Source organism: Elephantulus edwardii, unplaced genomic scaffold (assembly GCF_000299155.1).
Source record: "Elephantulus edwardii isolate Elephantulus edwardi_28Jun2011 unplaced genomic scaffold, EleEdw1.0 scaffold00047, whole genome shotgun sequence".
Classification (NCBI taxonomy): Eukaryota; Metazoa; Chordata; class Mammalia; order Macroscelidea; family Macroscelididae; genus Elephantulus; species Elephantulus edwardii.
Genome location: NW_006399797.1, coordinates 16,302,347 through 16,322,262, shown reverse-complemented (window position 1 = coordinate 16,322,262; position 19,916 = coordinate 16,302,347). Strand labels below are relative to the sequence as shown.

The 19,916-nt window shown below is 39.6% G+C and overlaps 2 protein-coding genes across 2 annotated transcripts in view; both read right to left on the bottom strand.

Annotated features, from left to right (window-relative positions):
* Positions 1-1,090, bottom strand: part of YEATS4 (YEATS domain containing 4) — a 26,459-nt gene extending 25,369 nt beyond the window's left edge. Inside the window, exon 1 of the mRNA XM_006886080.1 lies at positions 816-1,090. Coding sequence (XP_006886142.1) covers positions 816-866 — 51 coding nt within the window. The 5' untranslated portion in view covers positions 867-1,090. The remainder of the gene's footprint in view (positions 1-815) is intronic.
* Positions 1,091-7,156: 6,066 nt separating this feature from the next.
* LYZ (lysozyme) lies at positions 7,157-10,934 on the bottom strand. Its single transcript, XM_006886079.1, has 4 exons — positions 10,799-10,934; positions 9,216-9,380; positions 7,883-7,961; positions 7,157-7,223 (listed from the first exon to the last, which is right to left on the bottom strand). The coding sequence occupies exons 1-4, from the start codon at positions 10,932-10,934 to the stop codon at positions 7,157-7,159; spliced, it is 447 nt and encodes a 148-aa protein (XP_006886141.1).
* Positions 10,935-19,916: the final 8,982 nt, after the last annotated feature.

Here is a 19,916-nt window from a genome sequence, read left to right as displayed (position 1 = left end):
CAGGAGAGGAAGGCCCTCTATGAGGTGGATTGATTCAGTGACTGGGATAATCGGGATGGGAGTGTCAGAGACAGTGCGATTGGCACAGGACAAGCAGAGTTTAGGGCTGTTGTACCTAGGGTCACTATGAGTCGCAAGCGACTCCACAGCACAAAACACCACCACCACCACCACCATCAACTTGGGAATGTCTCTCTTTACCCTTTCGTTTCTGACACTTGTATATGTGTTGTTATGTGCCACTGAGTCGACTCCAACTCTTGGCCACTCTATGAACCATGATTCGCGCCTTATCCTGCGCTATCCTCCTGGCCTCCGATATGCTCCAGCCCGCTGTAAAGGCAACCCATCTATAAATATATAATGCGGGCTACTACTGACTGGTACTGTGATGGTGGCGGCTAAACCCGAGTATGGAGTGAAGCGTTTGGCCAAGTCGGGCAAAGATTAAGTGCTTATGGAGTATTTGTTATCGTTTGCCATCCACCCCGCCTGCCAAGGACTCGGGGAGGCGGCGGGGGAGCAGCACGCCGGGATCCCTCAAGGGGCCCGATTCCCCTGCAACAACAGCCAGCTCCAAACAGGTCATCCAGACGGTGTTGGATTTTCTGGTGGGGAAAGGAGGTAATGACGCAGCTTAGTCGGGTCCAATGACTTTTCAGGCACGGGTTTGGCTCACCGTCCGCCTTTAAACCACGGCTCAAATTCAAGGAGAGAAGGCGCGAACGGGAAACCACCCGGCCCTCCCCGCGCCGCGCTGGGCGGGGCCAGAGTCTGCGCGCGCCCGCTGAAGGGAGCTGTGGGCTGGCACTGACCTTCACTCTCCCGCCGGAGTCAGGCCCAAATTCGGCCATTCTCTTGAACATATTGTCCTACGGAAGAAGCCGCCGCCTCCGCTAGGGAAAGAGACCGGGGCCGGCGGGATCGCCGCTCCCCTCAAAGGCCCCGCTCCGCTCCTCCCGCGCGGCCCCACGTGGAAGGTTGCCGACTGAGGGAGGGCGAATCGCCGGGCTCGCGGAACTAGGGAACCGACAACTCCTTCCGGCTGACTGTCGCCGAAGCCCGAACAGCCCCACGTGGGAGGAGAGCGGAAAGGAACGCAGGCACCGGCCACGTAGTGCGCAGGCGCAGCGTACGCGCACGCGCACACAACAACACACTGTGTGTGTGTGTGTGTGTGTGTGTGTGTGTGTGTGTGTGCGTGCGCGCGCTCCCCCCACCCCGCGTGCGCGCCTTTGGCATCTCTGGCTCGGAGTCGTTTGAGCGTTTTTAATTTGCAAATTCTCAATCTCTGTGTCACCTGCCCTCAGTTTCAGCAAACAGGGTTGTGTCATCTGCATAACGCAGACTGTTGAGAGATCTTTCACCAATCCTGAGGCCACACTTCTCATAGAGCCCAGCCTCCTACAGGTTGAAAAGGTGTGGAGATAGGACACATCCCCGGCATACACCCTTCCCAATTTTGAACCATGCACTGTTTCCTTGCTCTGTTCTGGCTCTTGGTCCTAGTATAGGTTTCGCATTATCACGATCAGGTGTTCTGGGATTCCCATTCTTCTCAGAGTCAGCCACAGTTTGTTATGATCCACACAGTCAAATGCCTTTGCATAATCAATGAAACACAGACATTCCTCTGGTACTCCCTGCTTTCCGCTAACATCCAGCTAACTTTAGCTGCAATATCCCTAGTACCACGGCCCCTTCTAAACCCAGCCTGGACTTCTGGCAGTTCTCAATATGGAATGAGGCTCAATATCAAGAAAACAAAGATTCTCACCACTGAAGCAATTGGCAACATTTGGATGGTGAAGAGATTGAGATTGTTCATAACTTTAGTTTGCTTAGCTCCACAGTCAGCACTTTTGGCATCAGCAGCCAGGAAATTAAAAGACGTATTGTGATGGGAAAGTCTGCTGTTAGGGACCTCTCCAAAGTACTGAAGGGCAATGGTGTCACTCTGGAGACCAAGGTGCATCTGATACAGGTCATGGTCTTTGCAATCACTTGTTATGCGTCAGGGAGTTGGACAATGACTAGGGAGGATAGAAGGAGAATTGATGCCTTTGAGCTGTGGTGCTGGAGAAGAGTATTGAATGTACCATGGACTGCCAAGAAAATAAACAGATTAATCCTAGAGAGGATTAAATCGGGATGCTCCTTGGAGGCAAGGATTCTGAAGCTTTGTCTAACATACTTTGGGCATGTTGTAAGGAGGGACAGGTCCTTGGTCCTTGGAGAGGGACATCATGCTTGGGAGGGTGGAGGGACCACACAGGAGGGGAAGACCCTCTATGAGGTGGATTGGTTCAGTGACTGGGGTAGTCGGGATGGGTGTCTCAGAGGCAGTGAGATTGGCAGAGGATAGAGCAGGGTTTAGGGCTACTGTACATAGGGTCGCTATGAGTCACAAGCGACTCAACAGCACATAACAGCAACAATGTCACCTGCCCAGATCAATTCGCTTCGTTCGAGAAATCACCTTTTGGAGGCAATACCTTGCCAAATGTGATAGCTGTTACCCATGGTGGACAGTGTTTGGTATCGCTCCCCGATTAAAACAAGCTTGGAAGCAGGAGTGGCATCCACTTCTGAATACCTTGCCTCCAGAAACACTATGAACTTGAAAAACGATGAAAGGTATATAAGTGTTCAGGTCTTTCGTTCATAGGGTCGCAATGAGTCCTCTACAACTCAATGGAACTTAACAACAACAACCTTGCCATAGACCACATATACTAGCTAATCTCTCCCACAATTTTTTCCTTTTCATGCAGACCTCCACTAATGACTCTGCTAATTACTTCCTATGAACCTCTGCTCTATCCTGCTTCAATCTTCACTAGTTCTGGCTTGGATCAGAGGCATTTTATTCTTGAAACTAACACCTTTGCTTCTTAGTATTTTGGAGAGATCTGTCCTTGACAGCAGACTTTCTCAATGCCGCACATCTTTTGGTTTCTTAACAACAGATACCAAAGATATTGATTGTGGATCCAAGAAAGATGAAATTATTGACAACAGGATTGAAGACTCAACAACAACTTGTACTATGCAGATGACACAACCTTGCTCACTGAAGCTGAGTACGTCTTAAAGAGTTTGCTGCAGAAGATGAAGGACTGCAGCCTTCAAAATATATTGCATCTCAAAATCAAGAAAACAAAAATCTTCATCACCAGGCCAATAGCAGCATCATGATAGGTGGAGAAAATTTGAAATTACTAACAATTTCATCTTAATTGGAGTCGCAATCAACACTTTTGGCAACAGCAGTCAGGAAATCAAAGGATGAATCACATTGACAAAATCTATTGTCAAGGACCTTTCCAGAATACTAAAGGGCAATGGTGTCAGTCTAAAGACCAAGGTGTATCCTATCCAAGCCATAGTCTTCTCAATTGCTTGCTATGCACCTGAGAGCTATACAATGATTAAGAAAGCTAGAAAAATCATCAATACCTTTGAGTTGTGGTGCTAGAAAAGAGTATTCAATATATAATGGACTGCCAAGAGAACAAACAAATCTGTTCTGGAGATGGTGAATCCACGTTGCTCCTTAGACGCAAGGTTTTGAAACTCCATCTGACAGCCTTTGGGCGTGTTGTCTGAAGGAGCCAGTTTTTGGAGAAAGATATGCTTGAAGGGGTAGGAGGTCATCGCAGAAGAGAAAGACCCTGAATGAGAAGGATTAACACAGTGACGGTGCAACGGGTCAGGTGTGTCAGAGTTAGCAAGGTGAGTTCAGGGTAAGGCAAGGTTCAGAGCTGCTGTTTGTAGGGTCGTTATGACTTGTAATCAACTCGACAGCACATAACAACAGCACTATAAATCAAAACAATACTATACAAACTCTGAATACTGACCTAACAACAACAAAAGTATGTAGTTACATTGCAATGATGGGCTTTGGAAAACAGTGGAGGTTAGAGAGATTAATTCTCAACTTTTCATAGTGAGAATTCAGTACCACAAAATGGAAAAATCAAGAAGGAGCAAGATAAGCGAAATATTTAAAATCATATCATTAAGAAAAAAAAAAGCTACATATAGGTGAATTAAAGGTAGAAAGCGGCTGCATCTGAAGAGGGACAGATGGAAGGGACATAGCCTTACTGAACTACTTGACTTCATTAATACTGAGAATTTATAATGTTATTAAAAATAAAAAAAAACATTTTAGCCACTTATTAAAAAATACTTTAAAAAATTATTCCACTCAGCTGAAGTAAGAAACATGCTCAGGGCTTAATTCTAATTAGTGTCACTTGATAAGCCCTGTTTTTACATAGAATACCACTCTGAATTTTAAATGTCCTAGAGTGAAACAAAGTAACATAGAAATTGAGTTTCTTTGACAATGATTAGACACTACGGTTATTTATGAAAAACTCTAAACAAAAGCATCAATACACATTGGTTTTCCTTTTCAATCAACTTCTTCTGTTCCACTGCTCTTCTTAGAAATGTCCTATCTGTTTCTTAACTGCTACTCTGCAAGTCTGTATCCTCTACCTTGATCTATATTTTATGTACCTCAGAGAAACCAGCCCCAGTTTCCTGAGTTTATTCATATAAAAATAGCCCAAGAGCCTAAAATTGCACTTGTATTGGGGATCTCTACTTTCTACCCTCCTAACTCCTATGCTTTAAGCCCCACATGGCATGGGTTTGAGGCTGACTCTTCAAATAACACCATCTGTCAACACCTTCAACGTACTTGGGTCCACAATTAACACCCGTGGTACCAGCAAATAAGTCAGAAAATGGTCAGGAAATAAGGGGATGCATTGCACTGGGAAAATCTGCATTTTGGGAACTTTCCAAATTATTGAGGAGTAGTGATGTCATTTTGAAGGGTAAGCTGCCTTTGCTATAGTCTTTCCGATTACTAGCTATGCATCCAGGAGCTAGACAATGAATAAAGATGACAGAAAAAGATTGATTCCTTTGAGCTATGGTGTTGGAGAAGAGCACTGAACATTCCATGGATGGACAAGAGAATGAACAGATAGGTCTTGGAGAAGGTGCACCTGAAGTGCTTTTTGGAAGCAAGAAGGATGAAGCTTCCAATCACGTACCTTGGACATGTTGCTAGGAGGTGCTATTCCTTGGAGAAGGACATGATGCTGGGAAGTGTGGAGAGTCGGTGAAGGAGAGGAAGATCCTCAACCAGGTGGATTGATATGGTTAATGCTGCAATGGGCTCTTGTGTGTCAGGAAGTGTGAGGATGGTGCAGGATAGAACAGCGTTCAGATGTTTTTTTCATAGGGTCGCTATGAGTCGTGCTCGACTCAACAGCACCTAACAATAACAACTTAAATAGCAGAAACAGTTACAATGGAATGACTTAGGCTTGAAGCATATGGAAAGCCTTAATAAATATCAACATGGAGTCCTATATTAAAAAATTAATGATATTCATCTTGCAATTACTATTAGTTGTATATGTACCATGTTCAAAGCTAAGTGCTTGGGTTAAATTGTCATTAGTTGCTGCTGAGTCAACTCCAACTTATGATGACTGTATGATTTAACAAGGTAGAACTGCACCATAGAAAGTTTTCTTGGCTGTAGTCTTTATGAAGGAAGCTCTGGTAGACCAGTGGATAGGGAGTTGTTCTGTCAATACAAAGGCAAGTGGTTTGAATCTACTTAACTGGTCTAAGGGGGAAAAAGATAAACACTTTCCTCCTGTGGGATTTACAGCCTCTGAAAAGAAAGAATATGGAAGCAGTTTACCTTGCTTCCACCGGCTTGTCGGTCCAAAGTGCCAACCTTTAAATTAGCAGTGGATAGTAAATAGCTTGTGCCATCCTGGACAGTGGTTCCACATGGTGTGTCAGAGCTGTTACATGGGAAATAGGCCAAGTGTATGTTGTGGTGGGGAACTGGCCCAAAGAGAGGGTATCAGAGCTTCAGTGGGGTGAAGATGACATGTATTCTTTCAGTAAAATATGTTTCAAGGGAAAGGAGAAGACTGAAGGGTGAGTACTGAAATTCTGCAGGAGAAAATACGAGTAAGAGTAATTTTGGACAACAGGGACACCACCGTGGAAGGATTATAGAGAAATTATTAACATGGCCTGACAGGCTTGAGTCTTCATTTGAGATGTGTGGTTACTAGTTTAAAATAAGAAGGGTCACGATTCTTGGGATTTCCCGCCCCCCTCCCCCCATCCATACCCAGCTGCTTGGGGTGCAAGTGAGGATGAAGGAAATTTACTAAGAGTGCCAAATTACTTTTTTCATTTTTTCCCCCTTAAACAAAGACAGACAAGGTGTGAGTTGCAAAGCCTTTAATGAACACGTTCGCATTTTTTTGACAATGTGCATAATTTTGCTGCTAACTTGCAATCGTTTGAATACTTGGAAACACACCTGCTTTCTACATCTTGTCTGATGCAAGAATCTTTTTTTTTATATTAATAAAAGTAAAGAATGGCACAGCTCATCCAATCTTTCCTTAAATTCCCCCAGGATCAGCATGATGCACATAAGAGTTTTTTTAAAAGACTAAGACAGATTGAAATAGAAAATCTGAGTCTGTTTGTAAAGTTGCATAAAGGCAATAGTTTTAAAAATATCTAAAGTAAAGGTCATATTCTGCCTGAAAACAAAATCCTTGGTATTAGCATTCTTCACTTGATATTCTATACTTTGAAATTTTTTTTTTTCTACCAGGAGTCTCCATCTTTCCTGTTTTAAGAGATGACTAACACAGTTGCTGGCATCATATGCCTTAGGCAAGTGGAATTCTGTATAAGATCAATTTAAGACAGTTTGAAATTGTGTTTTATCTAAAATTACAGACTAATAACATTATTCAAAGTAAGCCTGAGTTTTGTTGTGTTTTGAGTTTTTTTTAGTTAAGAATTGAATGTACTAGAGATATATATCTTAACTAAGATTTTAGATTAATTTTGACTGGTATTAGTACTTTTAAGCAAACTGAGCTATGTTCTAATTGTAATACCAAGGAGTACATGTGTTATTAATCATTAAGCCTCATAGAAGAAAAGTGATTGTTTTGTTTCTGCTTCCATAAAGAAATTCCTCATTTGCAGAGAGAAGAATGGTAGTGTAGCCTTGCACTTTTTACTACTATCTTAATATAAAAAAGAAGCAACAGTGAGTTGAAGAATGAAAACTCTGAAATTAGACTCCACAATTTTTGATGTATTCAGTGAGGTCTCTGTTTTGACAGCGGTTTCTCCATGCCACCCTGTAAAGGAAGGCCAAACAAACCAGGAAAATGTTAAAGTATTTTCATCATAATTATACACGTCAACTCTCTTAAGGAAACAGAGTATTATCACAAAACATAAAAATTTACAGATATATTCAAGGATTATTGTTTATTAAGTGGAGTTATGTATAAAAAAAAGCACTTCACTCTTTCTCAATGTCCTCAGAACACTAGAACATCAGAATGCAGAATGCAAATGTTGTATTCTACGTATTCTACATCAACAACTTCAAAATGCATTACATATGTTTTTATTCTGGAAATAATTTCACGACAGGACAAACAGACATTGTGTTGTAAATATATATTGTGGTGGTGGTGGTGGTGGTGGTGGTGGTGGTGTTATCAAGTGTCATCAAGTCTGAACCCACTCAGTGTTGACCCTCTTGTGGGTTTTCAGAGTTAGCAAATTGCACCTAAAAACTCTAGAAAATGCCTAAAATACATTGGCAAGGCCAAGAATAGGATTCTGAATTAGTTAAGATAGATTGTTTATTCAGGATCAAATGAATATATTTGTTCTGCATAAACGTAAAAATACAAGTTTTAGATCTCAATAGCATACTTTGGCCTTTGAAAAAATCTATTCTCTACAATACCTAGTATGGCAAACACTTTAACACTTGAAAACTTACCATGCTCTAATGCCTTGTGGATCACTGACAACCCTCTTCGCACATTTTATAGCTTGAGTGACATCGTCTTGCAGCAAAGCTGAAAAAGAGGCAGTGAGGAATGAAAATAGCTTTCAGAAAAGTCTCCAAGTTTATGGCCAGTGTTAAAATAGTAGGCTTAGGACACCTACTAGAAAGTTCTTTCCCAAGAGTCCACATGTTGTGAAAAGGAGGGGACTATTCTCTTCATCTCATCCTACTTGACATAAGACAAAGTATTCTGTTTATCATTTACCAAAATCATTAAAATTCTGGAGTTATTAATTATTAAATAATATTATCTTAGGTCTTGCTTGTGCTAGCCAATGTGAAAGAAACCTGAGAAATTTTTTATTTTGCAATTCCACACCTCGGAATTTTTTTTCTAAAGAAGTAGTAAGAAATAAGCCCAGAGATGGTGGGAGGTGTAGGAAGGGAGGGAAATATGCAACAATGAATGAATGGAAATCCAAAGTCTCTTAAAAAAATAAAAAGAGCTCAGAGAGATATAGGGGCAAATCTTTTGCTAGTAGTTTATAAAACAGTGAAATAGAAACATGCTTCTAGTAAGACTTCGGTCAATTAATTGTATTAATATGCATGTAATATAATTCTGTACATCCTTAAAATGGTGATACAGAGTTGTATTTGTTGTCATGAAATACTTTCTAATAAGAAAATACTTTCTTTATAATAATGAAAAACAAGGTATAAAAAAAGTAATTCTTCTTGTAAATATATGCATTGTTTAAGCATTTATGTGTGAGTAAACATGAATGACAGGACTTCACATTCATATATGTAATCAATATATATTATTGAAAAATATATATTAAAAATCAAGGAACAATGATTATCAATTTCTAGGTAGCAAAACTAAAATAATAGGTGATTTTGTTTCTTGATACATTCTAATTTTTATTTTATGGCCCCAGATTATTATATAATACAAAATACTTAGAAATTATATTAACTAGATTTTTAAAGAATATTCTAAAGTTAATCTCTCTAATAAAGAGTTAAAATTTTTTTGTTTTTGTTTTTAGAGTTAAAATCTTAATATAAATTTTTGCAACACTTAATCTCATGCACTAAGAAAGCATATATTATTTTTATATAAGTTCAAGAAAATAGTTGTTTCAACCCAAATAAACAAATCCATAATATAACTTTAAGAAATACATGGAACTTGTGATGGACTTTTCTGGGATCCTCAACAAATCCCTTCAGGGCTTTTTCTTCTGTATCAAATCTTTAACAAGTGTATCCTGACAAACAGGCCCTATGCCATCACTCATAATTTATTATGTCTTACTGTTGCAAGATATGCGGCAGGCATTAACTGCTCTTGGGGTTTTGCCATCATTGCACCACCAGCGGCTATTGATCTGGAAAATCCCATAATCAGTGCTTCTGTCTCCAGGATTGTAGTTTGTTGCTCGGGTGTTGTAATTACTCTCCCATTTGGCCAGGCACATCCCTGAAAAGTAATAAGCAAGTAACATCAAATCAAATAAACTGTGTCTATGAAAGCATATTCTCCTTGCAAAATATGTTAAACATCAATAGAGTTGTTCATGGATTTTTTTTTTTAAACACATAGGTGATAAGTAAACCATTTGCCTTCTAGTCAATTCCAACTCATGGTGAACTAGTGTGTATTAGAGTAGATCTGTGCTCCATAGGTTGGTTTGTTGTTGTGGTTTTTTTTTTATAGGGTTTTTTTGATGGTTGATTTTTCCAAAAGTATGTAGCCAATCTTTTTTCTAAGGCATCATTATGTGGACTCAAGTCTCCAACTTTTCAGTAGCTGAGTACATTAACCCAGGGATTCTTGGGATGATGGGCATGGAGGTGGGGAAATGCTTTTGATTAAGATAATAAGATTTTTTTTTTCTTTTCCTAAAAGATAGAAGTGTTCTTGAAATTCCTAAAGGAATATTTTAAAACATTTGTCAACTTGGCTAGGCCATGATGCCCAGAATTGTGTGGTTATCTCACCTTAACTCAAGGTGTGTTCTTAAACATTTTCTCTTACAAGAGATAAAAGAAGAGACAAGTAGGCAGAGAGGGACTTCCCAAGTACCAAGAAATCAGAACCAGGAGTAGATTATATCTTTTGGATCATGGATTCACTGAAAACTTCCCAGGTCCAATGAAAGATTAAAAACATGCAAGGTCCACAGATGCTGAAAGGAAAGAAATACATTTCCCTAGAACTGGTGCCCTGAATTTTTTAACTCCTATATTGTGAGAGAGATGATGTGGGATTGAGTAATGTTTCTTCTGTTGTCCGCAGGATTACTATGAGTTGGAGCCAGTGGCATCTAACAAAAAACAAGCCCAGAAACTGCTAATCTGGCACTTCACAACAATGTGAAATACACACTTCTCTTTCCAAAAACCACTGACTTGTGGTGTTTCTGTCATGTTTCTTTTGTTGTTATGTGCCATCTAATCACCTTTGACTCATAGCGACCCTACATGCAACAGCCCTAAACCCTGGTCTATCCTATGCCAATCTTACTGTCTCTGACACACTTACTCCCATTACCCCAGTCACTGAATCAATCCATCTCATCAAGAATCTTCCTCTTTAGTGCTGTCCCTCCACCCTCCTAAGCATGATGTCCCTCTCCAAGACGGGCCTCAGAATCCTTGCCTCCAAGAAGCAGCCTGGTCTCTCCCTCTCTAGGACAAATCTGTTTGTTCTCCTAGCAGTCCATGGTATATTTAACACTCTTCTCCAGCACCATAGCTCAAAGGCATCAATTCTCCTTCTATCATCTATCATAGCAGCACTAAATAACTAAAACATCTTTCTTATTCTCCATCCTTTCCTCATTCGTCTTTCCTCGCTGGATAATTCTGTGTAAGTACAAAGAAGCATGGACTTACAGTTGGCCAAGCTAATTCCGTGGAAGCCATCCATTCCCTCTCGCTTCAGAATTCTGGCAAACTCGCATCTTTCATAGACCTTGGCCTGGACAGTGACTGAAAGGAAGAGAACCCCCAGAACAAGGAGAGCCTTCATGATGACTAGGAAGTCAGATCACTTGGCTGACCACAGCAAGCAGATCTCAGTATTTAACATCTTTTCACTTCCTTCTTGCTTATTTGTTTGCTCCACCCTTTCAACTATGTGTAAAGCAGGAAGTGTTTGCTGGAACACTGACATTGTTTTGGGTGTGTGTGTTTTTAAAGAGTTTGAAGAAAGATGTCCAAAGAATTACCTAAAGGAAAATGTTGAAATTCTAATGCTTAACCACTTGACTCAGGAAGAATTGGGAAGTTGTATTGTTTCTAAAATAGAAATGTCTTACTTTATTTTTAATTTGAGCAACTTTGAGGGGAAAAAATGAAAACTAATTACCATTTTGTATAGATAAGGTTAGCCCTGACCTTTGAGTAACATTCATTTTCGTGAAGTTGTTTTGTGTGCATTTACTTTTTGTATCAATCTTCTTCACTTAAAATTATCATATTGTTATTATTTTTTTTTGTGTACCATCAAATCAGATCTGACTGTTACAGGAAGAGACTGCCTCTCCTTCTCCAGCAGAGCATCTGGTGGATAAAATTATCATATTTTTGAGCCACAACAGATTCATCCTAGAGAGGGTTCAACCAGGCTGCTCCTTGGAGGCAAGGATTCTGGGGCTTCGTCTGACATACTTTGGACATGTTATAAGGAGAGACAGGTCTTTAGAGAGGGACATCATGCTGGGTAGAGCAGAGGTACAGCACAGGAGGGGAAGACCCTCTATGAGATGGATTGATTCGGTGATGGGGTAATCGGGATGGGTGTGTCAGAGGTAATGCGATTGGCACAGGATAGAGCAGGGTTTAGGGCTGTTGTACATAGGATCGCTATGAGTCGCAAATGACTCGACGGTACATAACAACAACAAGAAGGATGAATCTGTTTTCTTGGCAGTCCATGGTACATTCAATACTCTTCTCCAGCACCACAGCTCAAAGGCTTCAATTCTCCTTCTGTCCGCCCTAGTCATTGTCCAGCTCTCTGATGCATAACAAGTTATTGCAAAGACCATGGCCTGTATCAGGCGCACCTTTGTCTCCAAAGAGACACCATTGCTCTTGAGTACTTTGGAGAGGTCCCTAACAGCAGACTTTCCCATCGCAATACTTTTTTTTATTTCCTGGCTGCTGGTGCCAAGAGTGTTGACTGTGGAGCCGAGCAAACTGAAGCTGTGAACAATCTCAATCTCTTCGCCATCCATCCTGATGCTACCAATTGGTCCAGTGGTGAGAATCTTTGTCTTCTTGACATTGAGCCTCAGTCCATACTGAAGGCTGCAGTCCTTGAACCTCTGCAGTAAGTGCACAAGGTCCTCCTCAGTTTCCGAGAGCAAGGTTGTGTCATCTGCATAATGCATATTGTTGACAGATCTTCCACCAATCCTACTGCCGCACGTTTCCTCATAGACCAGCCTCTCGTATAATCTGCTCTGCACACAGGTTGAAAAGGTATGGAGACAGGACACATCCCTGGAGCACACCCTTCCCAATTTTGAACCATGCAGTGTTACCCTGCTCTGTTCTGACGACTGCCTCTTGGTCCAAGTATAGGTTTCACATTAGCACGATTAAATGTTCTGGGATTCCCATTCTTCTCAGAGCCAGCCACAGTTTGTTATGATCTGTTTTTTTATGATAATTCACCATGACCAAGTGGGATTCATAACAGGTATGCAAGGACTGTTTAACATAAGAAAAACAATCATTGTAACTCATCAAATTAACAAAGCAAAGAACAAGAGCCATATGATCCTATCAATTAATGCAGAAAAGGCCTTTGACAAAATTCAACACCCTTTCCTGAAACACCCAATAAAATAAGAATAGAAGGGAATTTCCTCAACATAGTAAAAAGTATATACGCAAACCTGAAAGCCAACATTGTTCTCAATGGAGAGAGGTTAAAGGCATTTCCTTTGAGAACAGGAACTAGGCAAGGATGCCCACTATCATCTCTCTTATTTAATATTGCATTAGAAGTTTTAGTGGACAAGAGAAGAAAATAAGAGGTATCCAAATTGGGAAAGAGAAGGTAAAATTATCTTTATATGCACATGATATGATAGTATACTTAGAAAACCCTAAAGACTCAGAAAGAAAACTACTAGGAATAGTTGACCAATTCAGCAAAGTGGCAGAATTCAACATACAAAAATCAATTGGATATCTCTACAGTGACAAAGATAATATAGAACCGAAGCTAAGAAAAACAATATCCATCATAATAGCTGATCACAGATAAAATACTTGGGAGTAAATCTAACTAGAAACACAAAGAATCTATTCAAAGAAAATTACAAACATTACTTTAAGAAACAAAAAGAAGCCTGGAGAAATGGAAGAATATACCTTGCTCATGGATTGTTGTTGTTGTTAGGTGCTGTTGCATCATAGATGACTCATAGTGACCCTACGAACAAAAGACTTGAACATTTGTATAACTTTGTTTCTCCATGTTCATAGAGTTTCCAGAGGCAAGCTATTTCAGAAGTGGATGCCACTTTTGCTTCCAAGCTTGTTTTATTCAGGGAGTTCCACCAAACACTGTCCACCGTGGATGACTATTATTGCATTTGACACATCAGTGCTTCTCATGCATAGGAAGACTCAATATCATGAAAATGACAATCCTACCAAAGACAATCTACACGTTCAATGTAATCCCAATGCAAATACTAATTCCATTCGTCAATGAGATGGAAAAGGAAATATCTAATTTCATTTGAAATGGAAAAAGACCCCTAATAAGCAAAGCACTCTTGAAAAAGGGAAATAAGGTAGAAGGCATCTAACTCCCTGATATAAAATCATACTACACTGCCATGGTGGTCAAGACAGCATGGTACTGGTACAATGACAGACACATAGATCAATGGAGTAGAATTGAGAATCCAGAAATCAGCCCATCTACCTATGGTCAACTGATTTTTGACAAGGAGATGAAATCAGTTAAGTGGGGAAATGAGAGCCTTTTTAAACAAATGGTGTTGGCAAAATTGGAAAGCCATCTGCAGAAAACTCAAACAATACTCACACCTCACACCTCACACCATATACAAAAACCAACTCAAAGTAGATCAAGGACCTACGACTAAAACCAAGGACTATAAACTTCATTACAGAAAAGCTTGGAAGAACCCTAGCAGCACTAATCCACAACATTAACAGTCTTCCAAGCGTCCTGAAAAACTTACAACCAGGAAAGGATAAAATAGATGAATGGGACCTTCTAAGAATCAAATCCCTATGCACATCCAAAAACTTTTCCAACAGGGTAAAAAAGGGAAGCCACAGACTGGGAAAAAAATTTGGTAATGATATGTCTGATAAGGGACTTATATCTAGAATTTATAGAATACTGAAGCACCACAACAAGATAAAGGTAAAGAATCCAATTGAAAAATGTGCACAGGATATGAACAGACACCTCACCAAGAAAGATATTAGGATGGCAATGAAACACATGAAGAAATGTTCAAAATCCCTAGCTCTAAGAGAGATGCATATCAAAACAACTATGAGATACCATCTCACCCCAGTAACAATAGCAAAATTCAACAGAGCAGCGAACAACAAATGTTGATGAGGTTGTGGAGAAACTGGAACTCTTATTCACTGTTGGTAGAAATTTAAAATGGTGCAACCACTCTGGAAGGCAGTATGGCACTTTCTCAAAAAGTTGGAAATAGAAATACCATTTGACCCAACAATTCCACTACTAGGAATATACTCTCAAGAAAGCAGAACTGCCACCCAAACAGATAGATATATGCACTCATGTTTATTGCTTCTTTGATCACAATAGTAAGGAGTTGGAAACAACCCAACTGCTCATCAACAAACAAATGGCTAGAGAAGCTGTGGTATATTCACACAATGGGATACTATACTGCATTGAAAAACAAGGAACTCATGAAATATTGTACCAAATGGGTGACCCTGTAGGACATTACGCTGAGTGAAACATCTCACTCACAAAAGGACAAATACTGCATAATGCCACTGTTATAAAACAGGAATTACATCGGGGAAAACTAATGAAAGAGGGGATAAATAACATACACAGCATTGAAAGAGAGGAGGGAGAGAACTGTATAAAAGGAACATATGATTAGGTGTTATTGGCATGACATGAGTTCAGACTTAGAGCTGCATAGCAAAGTGTTGGTGGTGGGGAGCTTATAACAATGAAAGGACTCCCCCCCCAAGAAAAAGTAAACTGGGGGGCAGGGAGGAAAATGTCCAACAATGAATGAATGGAAATCCAAGGTCTTTATAAACATTCACTAAAATCTCAACAACAATAACACCAACACACGTATTAGATAGAACTATAAGGCAAAGTCTTTATAGTAATTATTTAAAAAGACCCAACAAACTATATTAAACCTGCTAAAGGGTTGAGTTCTGACTTGACAGCATAAAATAACACAACAATAACATATTAAATCCTATTCTCCCCAATTATAAATAAAGCTGCTGTGAAAAATTTTCTGACTTTATTTTTCTACAATATCTTGCTTTTCATTTCTATAGAACATAGTCATTTATAAAGCACTGGGACTTCAAAAATAAAATACCTCCAACTATAAATGGTCAACTAAGTGCTTTCTTGGAAAAAAAATTATCTCAAGATGTTGTGCAGGTTTTTAAGGACAAAGCTGTGCAAATTTTCATAAACAATTCTGTAAAAGCTCCAAAGGAATTGTATTTCTGGTCCTACCTACAAAGATGTGTGATGCATATGACATGTTTTCACTTTGTTTAGTTGTTGCTGGTACGTGCCATCTAGTTTACTTTGACTCATAGTGACCCTTTGTAACCTTGCCCTTCTCTGCACCATCTTCACAATGCTCAAGTCCACTGTTGCAGTCATTGTCTGAGTCTATCTCATTGAGAGCCTTCCTGTCTCTTTCTGACCCTCCACTTTTCCAAGCATAATGTCTTTTTCTAAGGACTGGCTCCTTCTGACAATATGCCCACAGTATGTGAGACAGAGTTTCACCATCCTTGCCTTTAAGCAGCACTCTAGTAGTGATAACTTGAAGACAGATTTGTTTATTCTTTGGTGGCCTATGTATGGTATATTCAATACTCTTCACTAACACCACAATTCAAAAGCATTCATTCATCTTTGGTCTTCCTTATTCAATGTCTGATTTTCACATACAATAGTTTTCATAACTGAAAAGAGTATGGCTTGGCTCAGGCACATCTTTTGCTTTAAGTTGACATTCTTGCTCTTGAACACCTTCAAGAGGTCCTTGACAGCAGATTTGCCCCATGTCTTTTGACTTCTTGACTGCTGCTACCGTGGGTGTTGATTGTAGATCCAAGTAAAATGAAATTATGAACAATTTCAATCCTTTCTCCATTTATCACAATGTTCCCTATTGGTCCAGTTGTAAAGATTTTTGTTTTATTGAGATTGGTATGTAGTCCATATTGAAGGCTTTTTTGACAAGTGTTTTTAAGTCTTCTTTACTTCCTTCAAATCATCACAACTAAGTTTGCCATCTTCTGTTTTCTGTACTGTGGTGGCTTTTGTGTTCCTGTGATGCTGGATGTTCACTTTGTAGCTACCCTTATTTTTTATCAATATCAGCCATTCTCTGTTTATCATCTGAGTTTATCCTCAAGCTTTGTCTCTAGCTGATGGTTGGGAACCCTTTCTGGAGTGAAAACGAGCAATTTCATTTTTCAGGCTAGGTATAATTTTGCGGTCGTATAAAAAAAAAAACCAAAACAAAGATATAGTCAGAATCCAATGAGACAGAAATCACTTTAAAAAGTTACTATTTGCTCCCCTTTATACTCTCTCAAACTCAGTACCAAAGAACACATGCTAGTTTCACATGCTAGATTGAGATTTGAGTCTATCATACTTGAATTTTTTTTCTTAGAGTAATTTTTCTTATTTTAATTTTTTTATTTTAGTTGTGTGTGTGTGTATGTGTGTGTGTGTGTGTGTGTGTGTGTGTGTGTGTACCATCGAATCTGATCCAACTGGTACAGGAGAAGAATGCCCCTCCTTTTCCAGTGCAGCATCTGGTGGATTTGAATCATGCGCCATACTTGAATTTAAAGATCATCTCTAGAATAGGTTTGAGATACTAAGCACTAATAATTGAACATCAGACGTGTTATGAGATGCCATTAATAAAGAGAGCAAAGAGTCCTACAAAGAAAGAGGAGGAAGAAAAGACCAAAATGAATGACAGAAGAGACTGAAAACTACACTACAAAATTGAGAAGCCAAAACAAAGGGGAGAAATGCAAAAGTAAAAGAGATGAACAGAAAATTTCAAAGGGCAGGTCAAAAGACAAAGTAAAATAATTAAATGGAATGTTCAAAGAATAGGAGTTGTAGAATAAAAAGGTAAGAACCTGCTAGGTATTTCTCAAGTTGAAAGAATGAAAAAGTAAATTCAAGCCTTGAGTTGCAATACTAAGAGATGCTATGGGCGAAATCTTGAATGATCCAGGAAGCATCTGTAAGGAATACACAGAGTCACTGTACCAAAAGTAAGTGGGTGATGCTGAAAAATTTCAAGTACCATATGAACAAGAATCAATGGTAATGAATGAAGGTCAAGTTTCACTGAAGACATTAGCAAAAAATAAGGCCCCAGGAAGAGACGAGATATGAATTGATAGGTTTCAATTAAAACATGTAACCCTAGGCATACTTACCAGTTTATGCCAGGACATTTTGAGAACAGCTACTTGGCCAACTGACTAGAACAGATTCATGTTTGTTCCTATTTCAGAAAAAAGATGATTCAACAAACTGTGAAAATGATTGAACAGTATCATTAATATTATATACAAAGAAAATATTGTTGAAGATCATAAAAAATGTGTATTGTTGTTGTTGTTATGTGCCGTTGAGTTGCCTGTGACTCATAGCAACCCTATGTACAACAGCCCTAAACTCTGCTCTGTCCTGTGCCAATCACACTGTCTCTGACACTCCCATCCCAATTATCCCAGTCACTGAATCAATCCACCTCATAGAGGGCCTTCCTCTCCTGCGCTGTCCCTCCACCCTCCCAAGCATGATGTCCCTTTCTAAGGACCGGTCTCTCCTCACAACATGTCCAAAGTATGTTAGACGGAGCCTCAGAATCCTTGCCTCCAAGGAGCCGCCCGGTTTAACCCTTTCCAGGACAAATCTGTTTGTTTTCCTAGCACTCCATGGTATTCTCAATACTCTTCTCCAGCACCACAGCTCAAAGGCATCAATTCTCCTTCTATCCTCCTTGGTCATTGTCCAACTCTCTGATGCATAACAGGTGATTGCAAAGACCATGCATGGCCTGTATCAGATGCACCTTAGTCTCCAAAGAGACACCATTGCTCTTCAGCACTTTGGAGAGGTCCCTAACAGCAGACTTTCCCATTGCAATGTGCCTTTTAATTTCCTGGCTGCTGGTGCCAAGACTGTTGACTGGAGCCAAGCAAACTAAAGCTGTGTACAATCTCAATCTCTTCACCATCCATCCTGATGCTGCCAATTGGTCCAGTGGTGAGAATCTTTGTCTTCTTGACATTGAGCCTCAATCCATATTGTAAAAATGTGTAGAAGAGTACATTGATAGAGAACTGCTAGAAGTTCAAACTGAATTTAGAAGAGGCTGTGGCACGCGGGATATCATTGCTGATGTCAGATAGATCTTGGCTGAAAACAGTGAATACATATTTGTGTTTATAAAGGCATTTGACTATGGATCACAACAAATTATTGCAAATATTAAGAAAACTTAGAATCCTAGACCACTTAATTATGCTCATTCACAACCTAGACCTAGACCAAGAAACTGATGTCTGAACAGAGCTAGGGAACAACGCATGGTTTAAAACTAGAAAGGTGTGCATCAACATTATATCCCTCTCCATATATATTCAATCTGTATACTGAGCAAATTATTTGAGGAGCTGGATTCTATGAAGAAAAATGTGGCATCAGGATTGGAGAAAAACTCTTTCACAACTTGTTTTATGCAGATTACAGAACCTTGATTGCGGAGAGTGAAGAGGATTTGAAATGCTTACTGAAGAAAATAAAAGACTACAGCCTTCAATGTGGATTATATCTCAACACCAAGAAGTAATTCCTCACCACTGGAGCGATAGGTAATATGATAAATGGGGGAAAGTTGTAGCTGTCATCATTTGATCTTACTTGTTTTGGGTCCACAATCAATACCCTTGGTTCCAGCAGTTAGGAAATCAAATGACATATTGCATTGGGGAAATTCTTTGTAATGGACCTCTCTAATTTATCAAGTAGCAATGACATTAGTTTAAAGACTAATATACACCTGATTAAGGCCATGATCTTTTCAATCACCTGCTGTGCATCTGAGGGCTGGATAATGAATAGAGATAGAAGAATTGATGCCTTTGAGCTGCGGTGGTGGAGAGGAGTGTTTCATATCCCATGGACTTCCAAAAGAACAAACATATCTGTCTTGGAGGGTGCAGTCAGAAAGCTCTTTGGAAACAAAGATGACAAAACTTAGTCACACATACTTTGGGCATGTTGCTAGCCAAAGACTGCTCTTTGGAGAGGGATATCACTCTTGGAAATGTGCAGAGTCAATGAAAGAGACCCTTAATGAGATGGTCCTACACAGTGACTACAACAATGGTCTCGAGTATGTCAGAGACGATGAGAATGACACAGGACAGGACAAGGTTCAGAGATGTTGTTCATAGTATGACTGTGAGTCACTCTGTAATCGGTGGTACCTAACAAATGTTTCAGCCATCTGCTGGTGAGATTAATTTTTCTTTTTAAACATCTGAATAGGCTAAACTTCATCCTTCTTGGGATGGAATAAGTAAATATTTGCTTGCCACCCCGAAGCAAAATGATAGCATTATTAGATGAATACTTCAAAAGGGTGTTTAGGCCCTTTTGATGTTCTTCTCTTGGGCAGAAGTTTTAACTAGTGATAATATTTATTAA

Bases quoted from the DNA above. Each gene is read 5' to 3' on its own strand.
- LYZ (XM_006886079.1), bottom strand. From the start codon at position 10,934: ATGAAGGCTCTCCTTGTTCTGGGGGTTCTCTTCCTTTCAGTCACTGTC. The intron at 9,381-10,798 runs GTAAGTCCATGC...ATTACTTTTCAG, and splicing joins CGGAATTAGCTTGGCCAACT to GGATGTGCCTGGCCAAATGG. The intron at 7,962-9,215 runs GTAAGACATAAT...CCTCTTTTTCAG, and splicing joins CTGCCGCATATCTTGCAACA to CTTTGCTGCAAGACGATGTC.